Source organism: Anolis sagrei, chromosome 4 (genome assembly GCF_037176765.1).
Source record: "Anolis sagrei isolate rAnoSag1 chromosome 4, rAnoSag1.mat, whole genome shotgun sequence".
NCBI lineage: Eukaryota > Metazoa > Chordata > Lepidosauria > Squamata > Dactyloidae > Anolis > Anolis sagrei.
The window spans coordinates 218,957,068-218,984,038 of NC_090024.1; the positions used below are offsets into that span (position 1 = coordinate 218,957,068).

Sequence of the window (26,971 nt, forward strand, 5' to 3'; positions counted from 1 at the left end):
AGATTCCTCATTTCAGGAGATGTCAATGTGTGGGACAAGCTGACTCCATCTCTCAAGTGTGACTCATAAATTATCCAGCTCCTCCAGTTATATAGAGGATGTAATGATAAAATAAACTATTAGAGAGTTTGAGATGGATGAAAATATGAAAAACTAATGTATGTATAAAGTCAGAGCCATTCCAGACAGGCCTATGCCCCGGGATTTGGCTCAGGTTTACCTGATGTGTCCAAATGATACCTCAGGTAAACCCGAATTAATCCGGAGTAAACTGGGATTTCCCAGTTTACTATAGATTAATTAAACACCTGGAAAGATCCAGACCATAATGTAAGGTCCAGATCTTTCCAGGTGTGGACCCTGTGGTGAAATCTCTCCTTCCCCCACCCCACAACCTCCTAATGCATCGTTTTCATGCACCAAGAGCTTTCGATGGAAGGGCCTGAGCATGCAGCCAGGCCTCTCAGGTAAGTTTTGAGGACAAATTAGGGGCTGACTCTATGCCCTCCCAAGTCAACCTCTGGTTAACTTGGGAGGGCATGTGGAAAGCCTGGGGTTTGGGGTAGGTGTGGGGACTAAGTCCCAGGAGGAACTGGTGTATAATATCCCAGTTCCTCCCAGGATTTAGTCATGTCTGGAAGGGCCCTCAGGACTGCTGGAATTGCATATGATTAGACCAGATCCTGTAAAAGTGACTTTTTGCCCATACTGATGGGAAATCCTAGTTTTGTAACTTTCCCATACTCTTACAATCTATAGCACACAGTGACTTGTCCAAATCATTGGCTGCAAATCCATGGCAAGCTTCCAGGAAAGAAAGAGAGAACTGTCCTCACTGGGCACATATCTAGTACCAGTCCTTAGCACATGGAGGAAAATGTGCTGACCCTTTGCATCATACAGCCTGTGAAGCATGGGTGTAGACCACAACCACATGCTGCACTTGGAAATCAACTGGAAGCTTGAGTCGCTGCAAAATATGACATCTAAGCAGGCAGTTGCATCCAGATCGTATTAATTTGCTATCAAAGGACCTGAAGTGGTTGCCAGTGGTTTTCTAGATCCAATCAAGATGTTTCTTTTAACTTCCTGAAGTCTGAAATGGCTTGAGACCTGACTATGTAAGATAGTTAAGATTATCAGAGTTCCTCTTGATCAGACAGACTGCTACTTGTGGAGATTTGCTACTTGTGGAGTTGGAAGGACCCACACAAGTCTCAGAGAAGAGCTTCACAGGCTTTGTGCACTGTGCCAGAAGAATGCAATGCTGAAGTTCATTGTGAAACACCCGGTCTTTGCAGGTATGATAAGTTCTCTTTTTCTTTAATATTTTAGGATGGGTCTGATGACCTTTTCTTTCAATGTCTGATAGTTAATGCGTTTAATGATTTCAGTATTTTAAACTGTTCTTAGTTATTTTTGATAACCATTCTATTTTTAAATGGAAATGTGAAAATGACCTTAAAAAGATCAAATATGTGTTGTCGAAGGCTTTCATGACCAGAATCACTGGGTTGCTGTGAGTTTTCTGAGCTATATGGCCATGTTCCAGAAGCATTCTCTCCTGACGTTTCACCCACATCTATGGCAGGCATCCTCAGAGGTTGTGAGGTCTGTTGGAAACTAGGAAAATTGGGTTTATATATCTGTGAAATGTTCAGGGTGGGAAAAAGAACTCTTGTCTGTTGGAAGTAGGTGTGAATGTTGCAATTTGCCACCTTGATTAGCATTTAATTGCCGGTAGTTTCAAGGCCTGGCTGGTTGCTGCCTGAGGAAATCCTTTGTTGGGAGGTGTTAGCTGGCCCTGATTTATTCTTGTCTGGATTTCCCCTGCTTTTTGAGTCTTGCTCTTTATTTACTTCTTTCCCCCACCCTGGACATTCTACAGATAAACCTCACTTACTTAGTTTCCAACAGAGTCCCCAACCTCGGAGGATGCCTGACATAGATGTGGGTGAAATGTCAGGAGAGAATGCTTCTGGAACTTGGCCATATAGCCTGGAAAACTCACAGAAACCCAAGAACAAATATGTTTGGCTTCCACCATGCTGATTGACATTGCATATCTTAATTTTTGGTGAACAACACTTGGGGGGGGGGGGTGATAGCAGTGGCTATAAGGACCATATATTTGATGGAAAAATATATTGTAGGCTGAATAGTGCTCCACAGAATGACAGAAACCCGATTTAATAAAATGTAAAACAAAATTAGTACAAGAATGTCTATACCTCAGATTACCAAAAAAAAAAAAAAAAAAAACCACCACCCTGAGTTTTTCATGTGTTCCACCTCATGTGTATCACTTCACATCTCACAACATTCTGTTAAAAAAAGTCCAGGGAAAACTGTTGTAAGTACCCAGCTTAGCAAAAGATTTACAACGAAACCATGGTATTTTTCAGTTACCAATTAACACATTGTGCAATGAAATCACTGGAGTTTAATCCTTGTCAAATGTAACATGTTTTGGATCAAATTTTCCACACAGAGATTTTTGAACCTGCTAAACTATAGCATGAACACAATCCCTTAAAATATGATAGCACAAATCCATTATCACACATTCTTATTTGTAATTATGAACATTTCTTTGTACAACATATGCAGTCTGAAATGGCAAAACAATATGTAGAATTATCAACATCATCAACACTTTTTATATAAAATGCTATACTTAGAACCATCTTCTCATTACAGCAAATTAGCAAAACTCTGTGGATCGATACAAAGCTATGCCAACATATATTACAAGAAGTCCTTTGGACAGGGCAGAAAGATCACCATCTCAGGGGCTGGGGTACCTATACAGTGGCCATAGGCTATGCAATAGAAAGCTGGGGTTTAATGCATGAACTTTAGACTCACACTACTTCCTCAAAGCTATACTTTGTTTATAAGACAAACTATAATTCAGACTTACTTTCTCCTAATTTCTGGGTTATTAGTTTGAACAAAATGGGAATTGTGGCTTAGCACAAACTAGTTTGTTAAACAAGACAGAAAATGAGACAGGATTGTTATGGACTGTTACAACCTGTACTAGTGGTTCCTGATTTGTATGTTACAACTAGCCAGGATTTCAGTGGAAGTGAAAATAAAACATACTTTATTACTTTTCACAGCATCTGGAAAGTCATTTCCAGGAGGGAACAGAGAAGTCCATTTTGTCATGTTTCAGATCACAAAGGCCCAAGTACACAATGCTAAATCCTAGACAAATGTCATGCCCAAACTAGGCTAAACAGTCTGCCATAAATTACAAGGATCCCAAAGTCTAGCAGCCAAAAACTTTGGTTTACAACCTCTTATTCTGTTGAAGTGAATTTACTATAAAGCTAGTTCTTTTCCAAAATACTTGGGAAATTGGAAAGAACTGACAAGAAGTTTATGAAACAGTGACTGTGTTGTTCACCCATCATAACAATTTTATAATGATTTCTTGAAATCTGGCTGGTTGTTACATGTGAACCTGACTCTGCTACCAAGTTGTGATTTGCTAACCAGTCACAAATCAAAATTTAAACCCACATTTTGCTGTTAGTTCACAAACTCTATTCTGATGAAGCCATGGCTGGGATGTCCAAATCTGTAGACCTAATTTGCCCTGACCTGACAACAGCTAGATTCTTCAAGAGCAAAATGGAATTCTTACAGTAAATACACTGCAGGACTAAAAGGAAGAGAGATCTAGGGTGGTTACACACAATACTTTAACCTGGGGCCAATCTGATTTCTTAAACCCAACTGGGCCCAGTTTAAAGTCCACTCATGCCCCAGAAAGCACATGTTTTTTGGGTGGGGTGTCCACATGCCCTGTTGGACCTTCTGGCAGGGCATCCACACATCAACAAAAAGAAACCAGAAAAGGCCTAAAAATGGTTAAGGACTTACCGAGCCCCCATTAGGCCTTGCAACACACTTCCTGAAATATACCAATTACACACGAGGAGGCCAGGGGACACAGGGGAGCGATTTGGCCCACTTCCTCATATGTGATTGGTACATTCCAAGAAGTGCACTGCAAGACCTAAGGTCTAAGACCTTAACCATTTTTAGGGTTTTTTCGGGGGCAGGAGGGGATGGGGGCCATCTCACATCTCTGGGCTCCAGGAGCCTAGAAAGTCTAAGATGGATATATGAACAGGCCCCAGAGAAGTCCCAGGACTTCCCTGGGGCCTGTCCACACAGTGCCCACAGGTGAAAGACCCAGATCTTTCTGGGTGCCGAATGAATTTGCTTTTACCTGAGGCTTTGTTTGGACGCCCCAGGTAAAAATCCAGGAGCTCACACATTTTGTGAGCTGTCTGGATATGCTCCTGGTATAAAAAGTCTACCATGACAGTAACAGCTTTTCGGGGTTCCAGAAATAAATTTACCAAATCCAATCTACAGGAGCTAGGAATTGAACCTGGGACTTGTATATGCAAAAAATATATTCCACCATTGAACTTAATTTACTCCACTGATTTGCATGAGATGTGGGAAAGGTTATTTCCAGGAATCCCTCAGCAAGCACGACTACTGTCCACTGATAGATCCTGGGAATTATGGCCCAAACAGGTTCCAAGCTCTGATACAGACCAGCAGTTATCTTGTGCATTTTGCAGTCCTACTTGTGCCATGGTTGAAGACAATAGACGTGTGGAGATAAGAACCACTCATGAAGAATTTTTATTTTATTTCCATTTCCTTTTTCAGTTTTGTTTTGGGTATTTTCCCTTTTCCCTGTTTCTTATTTTCTTTACAAGAAAGCATATGTTTTTCCCAATATAAAAGAGAGAACTAATCCAAAGCCCAGCTAAATCTGTCTGAGATTGGAATAAATGTATCAAAGTATTATGACATAAAAGTACCTTAAGCTAATGCATCCATAAAGGAAGGAGATCCAGAGCCATCCGAGGAAAAGGAAGAGCACCATCAGAGGAAATGCAAACACAAACCATGAGCCAAAATTCACAAGGTCACATCCTGGAAAATAACTTGGAGAAGGAGAAATGTTTCTGATTAAAGCAAGATAATGAAATACTTTTTGATATGCCAATAGGTACCCCAAGAAAACTTGTCATCCAAATATTTCAGATGTGATTCTTAAGATTCAGTCGATATCAACTGCACTCAACCTTGCACCTTCCAGACATGTTATACCATGGCTCTCTCCATCACCATGATATGGCCAATGCCTCTTGCAACAACCTATGGGAGTTTGACCACTGCTTCCCCCATCCTGTGGTCTCTCTTGTTCACAATTGCTGTGCCATCTTTATTTTGTTAAAATGTGACATGGTTGGCATTGCAGTTCGAAACAGTACTTATGAATTTCACTTGTTTGTGTTCAGTATCCCACCAGTGCTTTACTACCATACCTCTTCAGTTGTCCCGAAAGAATCAGATTTGGAGCAGTTCCAGTCAGTGTTGCTGTTCCACCAATGCTGGCAGAGTAAGGGATTGAAATAAGAAAGCCTTTCCACACATTTGTTTTGTATTCTTCCTCCTTCCTTACATCTGTGGAAACTTCAATTGTGACCTTCTCTTCTATCAAGTCTTTCCTTTAGAAGATTCAAAAAGAAAAAAAAACCCTTAAAATGGATTATTTCTACATTACTTGAGATTAATTTGTTTGCTTTTATTTTGACAGTTGAACAAACATACCTCCCATCCTTTCAGAGACAAAAGAAATAAGACGAATGTCATGGAAAGGCCAAAACAGGGTCCTTCTGGAATGTTTATGGTTCATAATAATAATAATAATAATAATAATAATAATAATACTTTACATTCTGCCCTATTTCCCCGGTAGGACTCAGGCCAGATTCCAATATACAGAAATATAAAAAGAGAAGTACTTGTAAAGATCTTTGGCAGAAGTTTAGAAAAGTCAGTATCAATCGAAAATTAGAATGACTTCATTCAGACAAACTGCAGATTCACCATAGTTTAATGTTGCTTTGGCCTAAGCTATCCTACCTCCTCTTATTGTGAAAAAGCCATAAGAAGATTTTGAAATATTAAGCATTTACAACAGTGTGTAGATAACCACATGTGATTGGAGCCCCCGGTGGTGCAATGGGTTAAGCAGGACTTGTGCCAGCAGAACTGCTGATCAAAGGTTCAAATCTGGGGGGCTGGGTGAGCTCCCATCTGTCATCTCCAGCTTCCCATGCAGGGACATGAGAGAAGCCTCCCACAGGATGGTAAAACATCTGGGCATCCCCTGGGCAATGTCCTTGTAGATGGCCAATTCTCTCACACCAGAAGCAACTTGCAGTTTCTCAAGTCGCTCCTGACACAAAAAACCCCACACTTTATTGTATTATCTGAACTGGCAACTGTGGTTAGTTTTAATTACAATTTATCCAAAGAAACCAGGATGATTAGTCACAATCATGGGTAATTAGGACAAGCCACAGTTAAAACTGTATAACCTGTTTTTGCAAATAACCTCGATGACCTGAGGTTAGGGAAATTTTAATGGTATTGTTGTAAGCTATTAAGTTATTCTAAATAGTTTAGGTAATTGGGTATTTGTGTTAGTTGTTTTATGATGTCTATTGAATGTATTTTTATTTAATTGCTATGTTTTTTTTAACACTGTGCACCGCTTTGAGTCTCACCTATGGGAGGAAAGCAGCATAAAATGAATTAATAATAATAATAATAATAATAATAATTTAAACTAACCACAGTGTTCCTATTTCAGACATAATGACAAACTACAGTTAGTTGAAAACAGAAGCAAATGCTCCCAATTCCTATTTCACAACCATGCAAACTGAGAAGGAAAGGGACAGTGCATAAATCCAATGCCCATTCATATAACATTAAACCATAACTTCATGTTATACCCTGCTGCAGCCAAGATGGACTCTTCATATGTGCATAGCCTTGTTTAAAAGCTAACATGTGTTTTGAAAGATAAAAGGGCTACTTTTTGGATTACCACTCTCAGATCATGCCAGCCAACATGAACCAGAGTCAGGGACTTGTAACCCAAAAATAACTTTTCCAACCTCTGAGTAATATACACTCCTTTACTATAAAACAGTAATTGACAGAAGAAGAATGATGTTGAGCAGGCATTCAATCCTGTTAAGTAATAGGGATAACCTTTCGATGACCGCTCTCCATCTCTTCCAACTTTTCCAAAAAAAAACTTACTCATCCACATTTGCTAGAAGCTGCATCTCAGTTGGCACCATGTGAAGTTTATTCTGATGTGCACATACTGGAAAAGAAAGGTTTTTGAAGAGTTTTTAATGTACAGAATTGTGTACAGAAGGCGACAATAAAATTAAATGTTCAGCGATTTGGAGCTGCAGTAAATGAGCAAAAAGGTTAGGCAGTGGTATACCTGTCAATGTCCAGAACACATGAGGGTGAGACTTATTTTTCATTGTCAGGGTTGAAGAAATATTTGCAACCCTGGCTACAATTTAAATATGTTCAGCAATAGCAGTTACATTCTCAAGTCTCTGCCTGTCACTACTGCTGTGCAAGTGTATGAACATACTTTGTTACATTTTTGTTTGATCCATTTCTGCCTAATGGAAATTGTGGAGTTCAAATGCTTTCACACAATCCTTAAAATCAATTAGCTGGTCCAGTAGAAAAGAAAAGAAAATGTTGTTTAATGTGCTTAATTGGATAGTAGACATCAAAAGATCTATTTTAAAAAGTTTAAGCACATGGACAGATAAGATTGTAAACACAGGATAAGGCAGGAGAGTGAATTTAAAAGTAGTGAGGAGGTAAATTGACTCAAATGCTATAAAGCTAGAAGGACAATCTGTAGCAGAAAAAATAATGCAAGGGAATTGCCTTATTCTGTTATCTAGACAAGCCAAGAAAGCAGTAGTTGAGTTTACAATAGGCACCTTAAACATGAATGACAGCTGTCATTGGTTTATGTCCAAAAAGTAAGAAGGAGGGGTGTGCGCGTGCAAATGTATGCCCACTTGGTCACAAAATTCACATGCGTATATCAACATTCACTATAACATTTTATTTATATTTTTATTTATGCTGATGCAATATTGATTTTTTTAACCTTTAAAAGATCCCGCAAATCAGCTATGAAATAAATCCAACTAGGAAAGTAACAACCTTTACTTGGTATTAACCAGTATTTATTTATTTACTGTATTTGTATACTGCCTTTCTCAGCCAATTGGCGACTCAGTAGGATATTATCCTCTTTTAAAACCAATAATGAAGTCACAAAAAAATGTGGGAGATTTTGAATAAGAACATAGGAAGATCCCTGCTCAACCAGACTGAACCATTACATGTTGTGTGAAACACCATTGCATGCTGTTTCACACAACAGCCATTCAGATGCCCCAATAGACAAACACACCTCACCATTCCATCTCTGATTCTAGAAATATAACCATCATGAAGAGCAGTTGCTGATTACCTGTCCGAATGCATCTCTCCCTATGAACCATCGTGGAGATTAACATCCTCCGGGGAGGCCCTGCTTTCCGTCCTACCATTGTCACAGGCACGATTGGTGGGGACGAGAGACAGGGCCTTCTCGGTGATTGCTCCCTGGCTATGTAACTCCCTTCCTGGTGAGATTGTTGTTAACTGGTTGTTAACTGGTGCTCCTTACAGAGAGAGGTCAACCCTCCTATTTAAGGAGCTCCATTGGCTGCCGTTCATTTTCCGGTCCCAATTCAAGATGCAGGTGCTCACCTACAAAGCCCTAAATGGTTTGGGACCTACCTACCTGTGTGACCGCATCTCCGTATATGAACCCACACAATCCCTCTGTTCATCTGGAGAGGCCCTGCTCACGATCCCACCTGCATCGCAAGCGCATTTGGTGGGGACGAGGGACAGAGCCTTCTCTGTGGTAGCCCCCCCCCCCGACTCTGGAACTCTCTCCCCAAGGACATCAGACAAGCCCCAACATTGGCAGTCTTTAGGAAGAGCTTGAAGACCTGGTTGTTCCAGTGTGCCTTTCCAGAATAGGAAACTCCCAGCATCATGTCCCAAACGCACTTTACCAGAGATTTAAGATTGCCTGCACATCGTACCTACCCTAAAATCCTTACATTTCACATGTCATGTCCAGCACTTTTAATTTATTCATTACATTTGGCCCGGCCCTAGTTTTAAATGTGTTATGATGTATTGTTTTGATATTTTACTGTTATTGCTTTAATGTTTATTGGTTTGTTTTATGAGTTTTATTGTTGTATTTGTTATGCTGTTGTTTTATTGAGGGCCTTGGCCTTTGTGAGCCGCACCGAGTCCTTCAGGAGATGTTAGCAGGGTACAAATAAAGATAATAATAATAATAATAATAATAATAATAATAATAATAATAATTGTTACTTTCAAGGGGCTTCTTAAGGAACAACATACCTACCTATCTGTTACTAAGTAATAATTTTCCAGGCTATAGCACCAGAAACATGAATATCCATCTATGAAGTCAGCAAATATACAGCAATTTTCAATATAATTACAGGTTTTTTATATTTTAATATTCTGAATTAACAAAACAATTAATAGCAATGTATTTGTCTCTCCTCTACAATGTCCAGAAAAATCACAAATCTGTATTTACTGATATTATGCTTCTGTATGTTTGATCTAATTTCTTCCCTCTTTCCACAAAATTCAAATACATTTTCTTTTCAAACCTTATGATTGTATTGCATTGTAAGAAGAGGACCTGGTTTGGGATCACTAACCATTGGAATGCCCAGCTGCTCACTGAACTGAATAGAATCATCGCTCTTTTGAACCCAGATTTCCTGGTATAAATTTTTCCATTTGGAAATGCTACCCACTTTATCTGTTTCCCCACATTAAGATAAAAAGAACATTACAAGAAAAGACAAGCAAATGCGGTCAAAGTTTGTGGACTTTTTCACTCTGCTGAAGAAGGGAGTAAGTCTGCATCTGTTCAGTGAACCAGTGGCTTTTGCAATGTCATGTTTTACACTTCAGTGGAGTAAAAAAAGAAAATGAATGTACTGTTACTGTCTTTTTCCCTTCCATGGTGGATTCCTCAGTTCTGGATCTGTGAACTTGTATAACTTTCAGATTCCCTACACAGCCATGAAAACTTACTGGGTGGCATGGAGCAGGCAACACACTCTCATCTTCAGAAAACCAATAATAGGTTTGCCTTACGATAATAGTAAGTCAGAAACATCATGAAGGCACACAGCAACAGCAACAACGTAAGCTGTATATATTTGTACATTAGTATGCACCCACTGAAGCAGAGAAAACACCAAATTGTAGAAGTGGAAGCTACTCCGAGGATCACAATGTCCAACCCATTGCTTATGAAGAAATCTGCAGCCAAAGTACCTCTGAGAGATGGTCATCTAGCCTCTGTTAAAAGAAATCTCCAGTGAAGGCAAGTCCTTTTGAGGTAGTTCACTCTATCATGTAAAAGCTCTCAAGCATGTAAACCCCTTCACTCAATTGCCAAAAAATCCTTAATGTTTAGCTGGAATCTCTTTTCTGGTCATTTGAATCCATTGCTTTAGGTTGTACCCTCTGGAGCAACAGAAAATTAGATTGCTTCACTTTCTACATCAGTGTTTCTCAACCTTCCTAATGTCGCGACCCCTTAATACAGTTCCTCATGTTGTGGTGACCCCCAATCATACAATTAATTTCATGGCTACTTCATAACTCTAATTTTGCTACAGTTATCAATCATAATGTAAATATCTGATATGCAGGATGCATTTTCATTCACTGGACCCAATTTACCCGATACGCCCAAATTTGAATACTGGTGGGGTTGGGAGGGATTGATTTTGTCATTTGGGAGTTGTTGTTGCTGGGATTTATAGTTCACCTACAATCAAAGAACTCCACCAACTATGGAATTGAACCAAACTTGGCACACAGAACTCCCATGACCATCAGAAAATACTGGAAGGGTTTGGTGCAGGTTGACCTTGAGTTTTGGAGTTGTAGTTCACCGACATCCAGAGAGGACTGTGGACTCAAACAATGATGGCTCTGGATCAAACTTGGCACGAATACTCAATATGGCCAAATGTGTACACTGGTGGAGTTTGGGGGAAACAGACCTTGACATTTGGGAGTTGTAATTGCTGAGATTTCTAGTTCACCTACAATCAAAGAGCTTTCCGAACCCTACTAACAACAGAATTGGACCAAACTTCCCACACAGAACCCCCATGACAAACAGAAAATACTGTTTTTTGATGGTCTTTGGCGACCCCTCTGACACCCCCTTGCTACCCCTCCAAGGGTCCCGACCCCCAGGTTGAGAAACACTGTTCTACATGATAGCACTTCAGATATTTGCAGATGGCTATCCTATCATCTCTCAATCTTCTATAAGAACTGTTAACGACAACAGCTATGTCTATGTGTGACAGGTGATGCTATTTTATGTGATGTGTTTAATAATGTTTAATGTTTTATTAGGGGAGGGTCAATTTTAATGTTTTATACTGTTTTATCGATGGCACTGAATTGTTGCCAACACTGTGAGTAACCTACGAGGTTGAGAAGAGCTGTATACAAATATCGCAAATAAATAAATAAATGTATAAAACTTTCTCAATCATTCCTCATATATCTTGATTTTTCATCTTTGGCAAACTTCTTCTTGGCACTCCCTAACCTAGGCATGGGCAAACTTTGGCCCTCCAGGTGTTTCGAACTTCAACTTCCACAATTCCTTACAGCTGGTAGGCTGTTAGAAATTGTGGGATTTGAAGTCCAAAACACCTGGAGGGCCAAAGTTTGCCAATACCAAACAGTGGTGTCCAGAAGTGAACATAATGCATCAGCTGATATCTCATCTAAACAGAGTGTTATTGTTGCTGTTTTTGCTCTGTGCCCTCAAGTCAATTTTGACTGATGGTAATCTTTTCACAGAGGGGATTGGCCAAGATTTCTGGAAGTGGGTTTGCCATTGCCTTCATCTACAGCTGAAAGAATATAGCTTGCACAAGGTCAAACAGTAGGTTTCTATAGCTGTGGAATTCAAATTCTGGTCTGCTAGAGTTCAAACCTCAAAGCCATTCTGTCTCTCAATGGAATGGTACTATACCTTCCCTTGATGAGCTCCTTTTGCCACCACATCTTTAAGAGCCCCCTTTTTTCCTCTTGAGTATTTTAGATTTCTGCTCTCCAGCTAGCACAAGAACAATTATCCTATTACCCTCCCTGATCTACCTTTGCTTTCATCTTTCTCCTTCTTGAGATCCTGGGATGTTTCCTTTTCTCCAAAGAGACTCTTCAGAATAGCCATGGCGATTGGTAGCATCATTGCTGTAGAGGCTGTGTTACTGAGCCACATAGAAAGGAAGGAGGTTGTCAGCATCATTCCCAAAATGAGTCTATCAAACAAAAAGAAAGGAGAAAAAGTAAGGGTTTTACCATCTTTTTTGCTTTGTTTTTGTTTTGCTGAGAAAGTCTCTTGTCAGAGGTCTCTTAAGATTAAGGAAAACAAATCCATCTCAATCATATTCTGTAAAATATCCAAGCCTGTAAAACTAGGAGAACTATTAATCTGATTTCAGCAGTGCTCAATGGCTATCTTTCTCTTCTTTTATTATCCAAATAGAGGAAAATTAAGAGCCCTCCCTATACTTTTTTTAAAAAATCTTGCTGCCCTTCCCAACATCAGTTCTAGATTTGTGTTAACTTGTATTTATTATGCAACGTATGTTCTCCTCATATAAACTCAAACTGAATAGAGTAAATTTATTATTATTTAGACATGTAGCCAATGGTGTGTCCATTTGTAATTTTTAAAATTGTGTTTTTCCCCTTATAGTTGTGGTGAGGATTGCTTATTTCACTCCTTTTCACATATCCCTCTCTCATGACTCTGCCGTGAATCAGATTAACCAGTGACCTGTTTGCAGTCTACTGAATTGTGCATCGAACTAAATACTTGTCTGCAACCTGGAAATCTTGGAATAGAGTTCTGCTTTGGTATCCAAAATACTTTATATTGGGATTTGCTCCAAGGTAAACAAAAACAGAAATTAGGGTTTTTTTAAAAAAATGTCCACCTTAGTAAAAATAGCATCCAGCACATAACAGTTTCATTTGGTTCCATCTCAGACTCCTGGCTCTACCATTGCAAGAATACAATCCCTGAGACCCTTTTAGTGAATTTAGTGTAGGCCAAACAGCATTCTTTGCTTACCCCTTTTAAAATACCACACTGCATGGCTTATCTGCTTAAACTGTCTCATGTACATAAATTTATTTCTGTTCTCCAAGTCAATACAGATCATTTAAATAGCTTGTATACAGTATAATTGGACAGTCCCAAGCCTTTCACATTCATAATCTAAATTCTCCTTACAACAACCTTGTAAGGTAGGCCAGGAGCAGTACACTGTAGGACAAATCCAGAAAATGCAAGAATAATTTGAAATTTCCAGGTATGCACCCCACACTTCTGAAATGTTTTCTCAGCTGAAGTCTGCCTAATGTCTGCATTACAATGTGTTCAGTTATGGATCAAGTTTCCTGTGTTCTTGTGGGCTTTAAAGATCTTTATTTCAGAGACAAAGTAAAAATTAAGAGGAATCTGTCATTCTGCAAATTTATTCCAATGTCCCCTATGCCTCAACCATCAGGATTGCAAATTTAACCTGTATTTTTATATCTTTATGTATTATAGGAAGATTATGAAAATTTCATGCTATATTCCATGTCTTCTTCCAAAGATATAGGACAGCACCTTTGAAATTCAGCCCTGGCATGATCAGACCATTTGTATTCCTGTTGTAAAAATTCGCTTGCAGAAACCATTTCTCATTCATGACTAACATTAAACTATTGCAGAAAGAATTCTGTTCAGCCATATCCTCTTTTAATGCAACAATCTCTCTGTCTAATCACCAATAATTTTCATTTTTGCTATAAGAAATATGTTGAAAATAAAAGTACATATACAACTTTATATGTGCATGATTTAGCCAAATGTTAATCACATGGTCTTTATTTCAAAGGAAGAGTTGCAGCACAATCCTATCTAGTATCTAAGCTGAATCAAGGACCATTATTTAGTTACATAGAGGTTAGTCTGTGGGAGTAGAGAGATGAAACACCCTGGCAGAATCTGCTGAATGTTGCACAGGAGGACTACAAATGACTATGAAAGTATTCTTTCTAGGTATTTCTATGGTCAACCTCTACTGGAGTCATGCTGGAGGACCTAGAGATTCCTAGACAGAAGGGATCAATCAAATATACTTATCAAATCCACAAATGCTTAACTCACAAATATGAGGCACTGATAGTATATCCCTCAGAGTGTTTGTAGACTAACAGCTAAATGGCCATGCTAGCTAATGAATTCTGGGAGCTGGTTGAAGGACTCTAGGAGTTTCCAAGGTCTGGACCTGCCATCTAGAATTACCAGAACCAATCCCTGAAGATGCTTCTATACACTTGTTTCACAGGAAAGAAATTTCATATGCTGCAACCTTTATAGCAGTGCTTCTCAACCTTTGATTCTCCAGGTGTTTTGGATTTCACCTTCCACAATTCCTAACAGGGACCCTATGCTACACTGCTTGCACAACGTGGCTCTGAATTAAGGGAACACATACGCAAGTGAGTGCACCGAGTGAGAGAGGCAGCTGCGGCAGAGTCGTTGCAATGGAAGGAAGGATAAAAATGAGGAGGGAAAGACTACCAATGGAAGGAAGGATAAAAAGGAGGGGGAAAATATTGTTACATTACCTCTCCCTTATCCTGTCCCTCCTGAGTTAAATTACTTCACTGCTCTCCTGTCGCAGTTGCACCTCTCACTCACTCTGCTGTCTCCCGCATGTGTTTCCTTTATTAATTCTGACCAACATTGTGCAACTAGCGTAGAGTCTCAGCTATCATACTATTGCTCCTAACAGCTGGTAAGCTGGCCGGAACTTCTGAGACTTGAAGTCCAAAACACCTAGAAAACCAAAGGTTGGAAACCACTGCTTTATAATCACTGCAATAATGTGATAAGAAAATGCAAAGTTACTTTATTTTATACTTTTCTGGCACAGTTGAGCAAAAGCCTAATAATTTCATCTATTTACCTGGCTGGTTGAACTCCCACCAATATTAGGATTCTCAGCGCAATCCTGCGATGAAGATTCCACTCTTCAATGGCAGCTGCCATGATTAGTCCACTCAGGAAGAGGAAGTTGGTATCTAGAAAGTACTGAGGACAAACTTTGCTGGATGGGAGGATCCCAAGGAAGGGGAAGAGAATGATGGGAAGAAGAGCAGTCACAGACAACGGCAGAGCTTCTGTGCACCAGTACATGGCCATCACCAGAATGACATAAAGACATTTCCCTTCCTGCAAGAAAACAAAGGAGGGGAGTCGGTCACTTATGTTACAGCACTGGGAAACATGATATCCTTGAAAATCCTTTAGAATGAAAACTGGAGAGAGTTTCTGTACCTTAATGGTGGCGTAGTAGAAGAAAAGATTTCAGCAAGTGCTGCTGGTCAAGCGACCAAGTAACAAGCAACACGTGCTGAAATCCTTCTGCTATACAATCATTTCATTTTGACCATCCTAATTTGTGTGCTTTCTCTTGATTACTTGGGTTTCTTTGTGGTCACCTAGAAGAGCAAACAGCTCCAGATCCAAGTTACAACTGAGATGGGTGAAATTTGTTTATTTTTAGTTAGCAATGTTTCATTCAACAAAAGAATCAAGGATCAGAGCAATCTGACTTTTTGCAGCATTTTCAATATTTAGATGAATGTTCAAAGAATAAAAAGAGAAACAGAAAGAGAAGTAGTGTTGAAATGGAGCAAATGAGTGAATGAAATTGGGCACCGCACGGAAGCACCTGGTCTGCCTTCACATGATGGCTACACAGCCCTTGGCAGCTGATAAATGGCAGGAAAGATTACTACACAACCCACTTAAAATTCAGCATCCAGGAAGTGACTGAGCAAAGAGATCTGGAAGAAAGTCACATATTGATCAGCAAGACAGGTTTAGCATATAGCATCTCTCTTGAAATCCAAAGGAAATCACACATCCTAAAGCAAAAGCAAGTGAAATGAGATGGCTGCATTCCAATTGCCAAACACAAAACTATCAGCTTTGCACAAACCAGTGGTAGTTGGTGGCTTCCCTGTCAGCAGGATGGCATATTAATTCCAGGTTTTGGCCTGAACTTTAGAAGAGCTGTCAAAATGCTGAGTCCTACCCCACAATAGAGCCAGAGTCTTGCATTGTTATTTTAAAGTTCAGATTTAAGCACACAAAATCAGAGAGCCACCCACCTCTAATGGTTGTAAAGCAATGCAGTCGCTCTTGCCCATTTCTGGTTTAAAACTATCTAGCAGCTTGTGATCCCTTTATTTTATCAGTTTTGGATGAACTATTTTATGCAATGCTTTTGACATGAAATAAATAAACTTCCAATGGTACAACTGACATCATTCATCCCCATCTTGGAGGGCTGTATGGACAATACAACAGGCTTGTGATGAAACCTATATTACAACCTGCTCATTCTGGCACCCTTTCTGTTCTCCAGCTACATTTTTCCAAATAAAAGGCTATTTTAGCAATCTTGTTTCCTGTCATTAAGCTGAAGATAAAGCTACAGAAAAGCAAAGTCCAAGCTTTATATGCCCATGTACCAGATATGGACAAAGGGCATGAGTTCCCATAGAGAGAAGAGAAAGATTGAGACTGCATTTCTCTTTCTGATTACATAAAGCAAATTCTACCTAACTTTGCTGTTTGGCAGCCACCAAATAATCCCAGCCTCAGAAATGGTCAAAATTATTTTTGGAAAATAAATTATTATCTTGCTTAATTAAAGTTTGGATTTGGAAGGAGTGAGAATTGTCACAAATACAAACTTCCTTGCTGTGAATCTTGTGACTGGATTAATTTTCTAACTGTGTAACCAAGAAGTATTTTCCTCAGTTACACAATCGCCTCAGTCATGACGCAGTTATAGCTTGTTCTATGACTGTCTGGGTTTTTCCTTCCATGAATGTGCCTCTACAGCAGAAAATGAAACCAAGGTTGATGGTTATTGGGTAATGTTCACTTATGGGAAGCAAAAATGCTGGACATTGGGTAATGTTCGCTTATGGGAAGCAGAAGGAAATAAAAACTCACTGACACTAAATACTAGATAATATTTCAAACCCACCCCAACCTACACAGATTAAAAGAGAAAGGAATGGTTGCAAGCTTTGACACACTTAGTGTGTTTGAGTCTATAACTCTACATTTCTTAAAGTACACACTGGTTCTAGTAATGCAGAAAATAGACAGTGAGAGGTTAATTTCCCTTCTCCAATAATTCCAGAACCTGAAGCTGAATGATGGGGACTCAGGACAGAGAGCAGGAATACTTCTTCATGCACCATAATCAAATCATGAAATTTATCAACAGAAGATGTGGAGTAGTAGCCACCAAAATGAACTGCAGATTGGACAAATTCACATAGAATAAAGTTGTCAAAGACTATATTCCCTCTGTTTCAGGAGTTGGATCTCACTGGACCTCTCCTCCTGGGCTACACAATTTCTGTTCCTGTCTTAGTTGATTGATGCATCTGTCAATCACTTATAGCTGTTTCAAGGAAGGTTTCTGTATTGTCCAAGACTAGCTTGAAGTTAAATAATTGTTTGCTTAATATCCAGGACTCAAAGATCCAGGGCAGCTTACAGGAATGTCAAAACAAGGAAAACTAAAACCCAGTCATCATCATTATCATTGTTTACAAAAGTTAAAACACAATTAAGCAAGTCCTCATACTAAAATATCATTTTTAATGTTCTTTCAAAAAATATAACAATGAAGTTTAAAATTCAGCATGCTCCCATGACTCCCTGCATGCGGTTGATCTTTAAATGCTTATTTGAATAGGACAGCCATATTATCTACTAGCAAAGAGAGCAGAGAGGACAGGCAATCTTGTTTCCCATGCAAGGTAACTTCATAGACTGGTAGCAAGATAAGAAAAAAATAGAAGAGGCACTAAAGTGACAACAAGTTAAGCAAGTACACAGGTCACCTAGTCATATATTCTTCCCCATGACAGTAAGATATATTCTACATTCACTTAAACTACAGGTGCACAACAATTGACCTGTAGACTATATGTATTCCCTACCTATTTTTGTGGCTATTGCTATTACCACCCAAACTGCAAAAGGTACAGAAAAGGCCAGTGAAATTTACCATGGGATTGAATCACATTCCCCAATGAGTAAATATTATGATGTTTGAGATTGTCTAGCATCACTGAGGAAAAGTGAACAAACAGAAACACAATATGTATGTTATGGAGACAGCAGATAAGGGAGAGGCTTTTCTTCTTCTCTTATAGTACTAAGACTGAGGCCATCCACTGAAGCTGAAGGGTGGGAAATTCAAGACAGATAAAAGATGCAGTTCTTGATATAGAACATACTTCAATCAAGAAAGTCCCTTTAGAAATGCCAAGGATAATAAACTGAGTGAGGTGGGATGATTGTTACAGTTAATAGTTTACACACCTTCCTCCTCTATCAGTGCACAGATGCAGATAACCCTTTCTTATTCCACTAACAAGTGAAGGGATTACAGCCATGGCTATTATATAAAAAATCTAACTCCATTCCATCTCATTACTGCAAAAATAATAATAATTGAAATGTATAGTAACTTATCAATAAAACGAATTATATCCCACCTCTACATGTGACCTCACTTGGGCAGATATTTATATATATGGTGGTGGGAGGGGATGAAAAATGCACTAGATATACAAAAGGCACCAATATGATGATAACCTATGGTAATTTGTTATTCAACTAAGGTGGGAACTATATCTAAGTGCAGATTAACACTTGTATGGTGGAGATAAGTCTTTTTATAACTAAGTATAAGGGAAAGCATTTAGATTGGACTTGTGTCTTATGTAACCTTCCAGATATGATTTGACTGCAGCCCCCAGAATTCTCCAACATTCCTCACAATTGCTGGGACTTGCAGTCCAATGGCATCTGGGGGTCAATATGATTATACTCTCTGATCCAGGTAAATTTTAGTGCCCTAAATTAGAACATTACCTTTAAACTCAGTGAACAGTCAAAACACATTGTCTTCCTTCTCTATTTACTCAGATGATAGATTGTATGTGGCATGGATTTTTTTAGAGACAGGTCATTCTGACACCAGACATAGGTCAAGACAGAACCAAATAATCATAAGAATGCAGCAGACAAGAACACGTGCAAGCATTGACATGTGGCTTTGCACATGTTCATATGTGTGGTATACTTAGGGCTTTGTCAGCTGCCCCGAGTCTCCTCCGGGGAAATGGTGGCAGTGTATAAATAAAGTTTATTATTTATTATTATTATTTGTAGTTGATTTCACACTTAATATGACTTTAAGCATATTTCTGAGGAAGATATTTACTAACATTATTTCTCCTAGGAATTCCTCACCACCGCATTCCTCTGTGGTCTACTCTGAGAACTAATAGGCTAGCTACTATCTAAAATATAGTGGTTAGAATCAAAGCTGCTGGAGCATTTGCAGAGGCTGGAAGTGAGTCTTCTTTCCTCTCCTCCCTATTCCAACTTTGCCTATAGCTTTTATCTTCAGTTTTGCCATACTGCCCACATTTCTAGCAGTTCATGAACCAGCAAGTTATGGGCTAAGTAGAGGGTGTCAAGGGGAGACTTCCCACAGTAGTAACAAGACTATAAGGCCATTGTTTGCTTGTTTGCTTGCTTATACGTTCACTTTCATAACTTTCCATCCTTTGCTCACACAGTTGAGCAGCAATAGCTCAGTAGCAAGATACATGGCTTTGTGTACAGAAGGTCTCATACTCAATCCCTGGCATCTTCAACTAAGGCCTAAAAATCCAGAAAAAAATTCAGTGTGCATTTTCTGAAAATGCACACTGAATCACACTATTGGCAGCAAAACACATGAAAAAATCCATTTTCAGCCAAAAGATGTGGATATTCACATCACTGTATATCCCTGCACCCAAGAAAAACACAAGACTAAATCGCAATGTGCTGGTGTGGACAGCTCCAGTGTATGCATACATTTTAAAATCCCAAAACAGCTGATGAGGGCTGTAAACCAAGTGGCTAAATGGAAGCACAATTGGAAAGCAATTCCCATGAGAACTCTCTGCAACCATTCGTTCATTCTCATATTTATGAAATTAAATAGCTTTAAATTTCACAGTGGGCACCATCAAGTGATTCCAAAGGGAAGTCGGGTTCAAGAGGGCATGTTTTAACTGTTTATATGTTTTTAACTCTTTTATATTTTAATATGGTATGTTTATTGTTATGTGCTCGATGTGGTATTGAATGTTTGCCATAGTTTGTAAGCCGCTCTGAGTCCCTTTCAGGGTGAGAAGAGTGGGGTATAAAATAGCAAATAAATAAATACATGTAAAGGCAGCAAGAGCAATAATGACAGGAAATTTGCTTGTGTGGACTTTCTAATATCCACACCAGCACTTATGAGGTCCAGTGCACCTTAGAGAGTCAATTAAAAGAATTAAAAGAAAAATCTGGTGGATGTTCCACATCCATTTTGAAAAATACACTATTACCAAGCCTTTCAGGACACCTGGGGCCCATTTACTGGGACTGAGAGCTCTGTGTCTGGACTTTCCTTAAGATACCATATTTTTGCTCCATTTTTTCCTGGTTTAAGAGGCTGTCTGAATGGCCCTAGAACTTGAAAAGAATTCTGCTTCAAACCATGGGGAGCTACAGCCAATCAGCTGAGTTGGCAATGAGCTAAAACAGATTGGATGGGACTTTTTCAAGTCTCCAGATGTTAAACTTCATTCTAGACTGCATAGCCATTAGCCAACGATGTAGATGCAGGGAACCGTAGTGCAGCAACATCAGGTGGTACGTTGCCCTTCCACATCTAGATGGCCTGATTCAGTACAACAAAGCAGATTCTTAGGTTGCTTCTCCTGAATTCAAATGGTCTGACTCTGATAATTTCTTGCAGTATCCTTGGTGAGCACCAAGAATCAGAATCTTTTTGCATCTTGACCTGGAAGACTGCTAAGATTGACCTACTGGGAGCTGCCCACAGGACATGCTGCCTGTTTCAAACTTCGTTCTAAGCAACCCTGTCCTCATTAGAAGCTGTAGTAACAAGCTCTTTGCACACCTCATTAAAAATGTCCCCATTGCTCCTGCCAAGAACACAGCCACCCCCAACCTCTTGCCCTGCTGCTTCTTGCAATCATTTGCCATGCACACAGAAGTGTTTGCAGAAGAATTCTGCTCAAAGTTAAGCATTCAACAGTTCCTCGTAATTGCCATGAGATACACAGCAAGGGGAAGTGTTCCTTGCATAAAAACAGTGACAGAAAAGAAAAAGAAGATGAGGACACACTGCCTCAAGAAAGTTTGGGCGCATCGGGGGTGTTTTTTTTTAAAGGAATCAATGTGTTAATTTTAAGGTCCCTAGAGACAAAGATCATTAGTCATATTGGTTGGAAGATTGTGGAATTTATAGCCCTCAAGAGTAGCTTTTCAAGCTTGACACCAGAGTCATTGATAGCCATTAACATAAGAGTAAAAAGGGCTTAGAGCAGGGACAAACCTGAAATTGTTCTTTAACTCCAAACATTCATTATGATTCACAATGTTGACTAGGAGTTGCAACCTAATAACATCTATAGGCCACACAATGCTCACATCTGTTTTGGATAAATGAGTGGAAGACAAGTGTCAGAATGGAGATGTGTCCTGATGACTGTATTTATGCCATTTCCAGTGTTAGAAACTGCTTTTCAAGTGTCTCTTGTAAGAATAGGAGAAGACTGTAGTCTTCATATCCTAACAGCAGACTTGGCAGAGGAATCTAGTTGATAATAAAATGAAATAGGGGGGCTAAATACAATAGGTCTTTGGACTGACCACACTGTGTACTTTTCAAAAAATGCCCCAACTATCAGTATAAATACCATACTCTGGTATTGGAGAAATTAAAAACATGCTACATTAGGTACACAGTGATGGTTTTATATTAAAACTCCCAGAATCCACAGTTCTGGGAAAAGTCCAAAAAATCCTAACATTTCCCTGCTCTGTTGGCAAAGTATGATTTGTGTAGTAGAACTAGAACATCACCAGTGGATCCTTTAAACTTAAGACGTTAGGCATAGAGACAAAACTTTCCTTTCCTCTTGGTATTTGGCCTGGAATCCAATAACCCCACGAACCTCCTTTGCCTGCTGTGACTTCGCCTCTTGGCATTTTTAAGACGTTGTTAAAAATGTAAGCAGTCCCTTTTGTTTTCCTTGTGGCAGCAACCTGCTGGTTAGGGCCATGCAGAACAAACTAAAGCGCAGCTCTCACAGCATCAGAACTTAATCCTGCATGGACACAACAAACAATTGCCTCTGACTGCCAAAACCAAACAAAGGCATTTTTCCCCTCAATCCAAAACAAATCTGATTATTCAGCACATGCAAACATATATACACAAAATACCAGACTAGCATAAGATTTTGCACTAGGGCTCTTCCACGCTCCAAGCATGGGTATCACCAGACTTACCACACTTCCCTTTTTCCTAGAATCCAGAGGTCCAAACCAACTCAGTATCCAGACATCAAATAGATGCCAGCAAAATACAGCAGCCCCAATAAAATGTCAATCCAGCCATCTGGATGTAGAAAGGACTCTGGAGTACTCCCCTGCTGTATCCATAGCAGTTCCGAAGCACAGTACTCCTGATGGTTTCCTATTCAATATTCTCACCAGGGCAGAGATGCCAAAAACTGTTTATATATAATACGCTTGATGGGACTGCACATGTGTGAAGGATGGGTTAAACAACACAAAATATCTTGTTGTAATTCATATCACCTTAAAAGCCACCAACTCAAATGCAGCCAAACAACTATGTGTGTAAATTGCCATGTACTTAGGAACCCTCTGCCCTATTTTTACAATTGCAAGCAGGACTTGAAAGTGGAGATTTATTGACTCCTGGGTTCAATCAATACATAGCCAGTGGCAAGTTACAAACTTGCTGTAATGCCAAAAACCAAAACAAATAAACACTGTTTGGAACAATTATTTATGGACTACAACTTCCAGAATCCCCCAGCAGTAGGCCATTGACCATGTTGATCTGAGGAGTTGCAGTCCAAAATATAATACTGGCAATTATCAATCCAAAAGCTGAGTTTCTATGTTTAAAAGACAACCCATTGCTACTCCTCTCTCAAGTTGTATTCACAGGCCTAGAATGGCATCATCTTCAAAAGGCATTAAAAACTATTAAAGTTGTTTGTTCAACTATCATATGCACAACAAGCTTATATAACAACATATTTACAGGCTCCCAAAAGAAATTAAATATCCATTTTGTCCTTCCATTCTTTCTCTTTGAACTTAATGAAGCATTGCATGTGCTCTTAAAATTACCCAACATATAATTTTTAAAAGGGAATGAGAAATAATAAAAAACTGAAATGATCCTCCATCCCCACATGCTGTGATATCATTACAATTCTGATGCCATGCACTCAAAAATAAAAGGGTTTTGACTATATAAAGACACCCTCAAGATATTTATGGACTCATCAGAGGTATCTTCTTAGTCCAAGCAAAGAGTATCTCTCCATTTGGTTATTTACTGAAACACTGAAAGAATATTTCAATGTGAGAGAAAGGGCACACCTTTACAGAAACTATACTGCAAAGGTCTCTCCATCTATATTGTTGTCGCTGTGTCTCCAAGTCATTTTTTACTTATGATAATCCTAAAATTCCAGCTTGTCAATATCTCTCTTGAATTCTGGGCACCACAATTCAAGAGAAATATTGACAAACTGGAATGTGTCCAGAGGAGGGCGACTAAAATGATCAAGGGTCTGGAGAACAAGCCCTATGAGGAGCGGCTTAAGGAGCTGGGCATGTTTAGCCTGAAGAAGAGAAGGATGAGAGGAGATATGATAGCCATGTATAAATATGTGAGAGGAAGCCACTGGAAGGAGGGAGCAAGCTTGTTTTCTGCTTCCCTGGAAACTAGGACGCAAAACAATGGCTTCAAACTACAAGAAAGGAGATTCCATCTGAACATGAGGAAGAACTTCCTGACTGTGAGAGCCGTTCAGCAGTGGAACTCTCTGCCCCGGAGTGTGGTGGAGGCTCCTTCTTTGGAAGCTTTTAAACAGAGACTGGATGGCCATCTGTCAAGGGTGATTTGAATGCAATATTCCTGCTTCTTGGCAGGGGGTTGGACTGGATGGCCCATGAGGTCTCTTCCAACTCCATGGTTCTAAAGTACTTACAAAACTAGAGGGCGCTAGTGCTTTGCTTCTACTTTCATAACTCTAACAAAACTTTCAAAATTTCATTATTATTTTGTTATTGGCGATTTTTATGACAGAACCAATTAGGAACTGCCATTTATAACAAATTTTTGAAAGTTTTGTTAGAATTCTGAAATTTTCACCACCAGAACTTTAGCAACACTGTAGAAGCAAAGCACCAGCTTGCTCTAGTTTTGTAAGTACTTTAAAACCATTTAGAACCCATGCCTAATGGCTACTGGTGTACGCCACATTATTTGTAATAATTCCTTCTACCACTTTAGTCAGAATAGATATTAAACTAGCCGGTTTATAATTTGACAGATTTCTCCACCCACTGTGGATTATTTTGTTGAAAATAATAATAATAATAATAATAATAATAATAATAATAATAATTTTATTTTTGTATTCTGCCTCCATCTCCCTGGAGGGACTCGGGATGGCTTACATGGGGACAAGCCCGATCAACATAGTTAAAATATAACATAATAAAATGCATAAAACAACCTCATGAAACAATATAAAACAAACAACAACATAACACAATATAAAACAACCACCAAGCAAACAACCAATGGCCCGAAGAATAAAAGGAAACAGAAGCAAGAAGAATGAGGGGAGGAAACTGCTGGAGTGGAGAATGCTAAATAAAATAATTTTTTTGCTCCAAAAAAAAAAATCCCTTTTACATACCAAATTGCCATCTTCAACTTCTTTCAAACAAATCTGTGCCCCTTTTTGTTCATGTAATTGGACTCATGTCTCAATTTTCAATCTAATTTTCTGTATCAATTTTCTCATGTCTCATAGTAGTCACTTTTTTCCTAAGTCAAATGAGGACTCGGAGCAATGGGTTCAAATAACAGGGAAGGAGTTCCTACCTGAATATTAGAAAGAGCTTCTTGACTCTAAGAGCTGTTCAACAGTAGAACTCACTGCTTCAGAATGTGATGGAAGCTCCTTATTCTGAAACTTTTAAACAGAGGATTGGATGGCCATCTGTCAGGGATACTTTGAGTGTGTTTTTCCTGCATGGCAGGAGGTTGGACTCAATGGCTCATGCAGTCTCTTCCAACTCAATGATTCTATGATTCTAAGATTTCCACAAGACATCCCTCCCCCTCTGATAGCTTCCTATGCATGACTTTAACTGTGATGGCAATTACTCAAACTGCATCCTGCCTTCCCTGACCTGTGATATACATTCCAAATGAGTCTTTGTCATTGTGGCTTGAAATAACATAGCATTTTAGAGATTTAATCTAGGATATAGAACCTGTCTGGAAGGGCCATAGGTCATCCTATCATCAGTAGCCCTTCTCAGGTCTTTCGGACTCAAGGATCGAACCTTTCCATCAGGACTTCCAAGACTCTTACTGCTTGCTGCTTTTAACTTTACCCAGGATTATTTTATTTTCTAATGAACCATGTCTTCTCATATGGCCAAAGTATGATAGTCTCAGTTTAGACAACTTGGCTACTAAGAACTCACTACTTTGTCTTTTTAGCAATCCACAGTGTACATAGAATTCTCTAGGACATTTCAAATGAGTTAGTTTTCTCTCTGCTAGCTTTCTTCACAACCCAGCTATCAGAACCATACATAGAAATATAAAATACAAAGGCATGGACAATCCTACTGTTAGTATTCAATGATCTGCCTTGACACTTCAGGATCTTGTCTCATTCATGACTTACCTTCTTTTTTTATTCCTTTTTCTGATTTCTCTATTCTGATTCATGACAGAGCCAAGGAATAAAAAATCTTTAAACACTTCAGTGTCTTCTTCATCCATTTTAAAGTTGTGCAAATAACCTGTGGTTGCTTTTTTGTTTGTTTTCTTGATATTTCATTGTAAATCTGACTTCTTCCTTGGCTTTCTTTGTGGCTTGTTGTTGTTCATTCGTTCAGTCATCTCTGACTCTTCGTGACCTCATGGACCAGTCCACGCCAGAGCTCCCTGTCGGCCGTCACCACCCCCAGCTCCTTCAAGGTCAGTCCAGTCACTTCAAGGATGCCATCCATCCATCTTGCCCTTGGTCGGCCCCTCTTCCTTTTGCCTTCCACTTTCCCCAGCATAATTGTCTTCTCTAAGCTTTGCTGGCAACAAAGATCCGCCTAGTCAAAGCCATGGTATTCCCTGTAGTCACCTACGGATGTGAGAGCTGGACCTTAGGGAAGGCTGAGCGAAGGAAGATAGATGCTTTTGAACTATGGTGCTGGAGGAAAGTTCTGAGAGTGCCTTGGACTGCGAGAAGATCCAACCAGTCCATCCTCCAGGAAATAAAGCCCGGCTGCTCATTGGCGGGAAGGATACTAGAGACAAAGTTGAAGTACTTTGGCCACATCATGAGGAGACAGGAAAGCCTAGAAAAGACAATTATGCTGGGGAAAGTGGAAGGCAAAAGGAAGAGGGGCCGACCAAGGGCAAGATGGATGGATGGCATTCTTGAAGTGACTGGACTGACCTTGAAGGAGCTGGGGGTGGTGACGGCCGACAGGGAGCTCTGGCGTGGGCTGGTCCATGAGGTCACGAAGAGTCGGAGACGACTGAACGAATGAACAACAACAACAAGCTTTGCTGTCTCCTCATGATGTGGCCAAAGTACTTCAACTTTATCTCTAGTATCCTTCCCTCCA

At 39.5% G+C, this 26,971-nt stretch overlaps 1 protein-coding gene across 1 annotated transcript in view; it reads right to left on the reverse strand.

The window, feature by feature from the left end:
- SLC13A3 (solute carrier family 13 member 3) overlaps positions 1–26,971 on the reverse strand; it is a 56,356-nt gene that overhangs the window by 22,523 nt on the left and 6,862 nt on the right. Inside the window, exons 2-6 of the mRNA XM_060772173.2 lie at positions 15,063–15,328; positions 12,190–12,353; positions 7,159–7,225; positions 5,367–5,549; positions 4,857–4,982 (exon numbers count right to left, since the gene is read on the reverse strand). Coding sequence (XP_060628156.2) covers positions 4,857–4,982; positions 5,367–5,549; positions 7,159–7,225; positions 12,190–12,353; positions 15,063–15,328 — 806 coding nt within the window. The remainder of the gene's footprint in view (positions 1–4,856; positions 4,983–5,366; positions 5,550–7,158; positions 7,226–12,189; positions 12,354–15,062; positions 15,329–26,971) is intronic.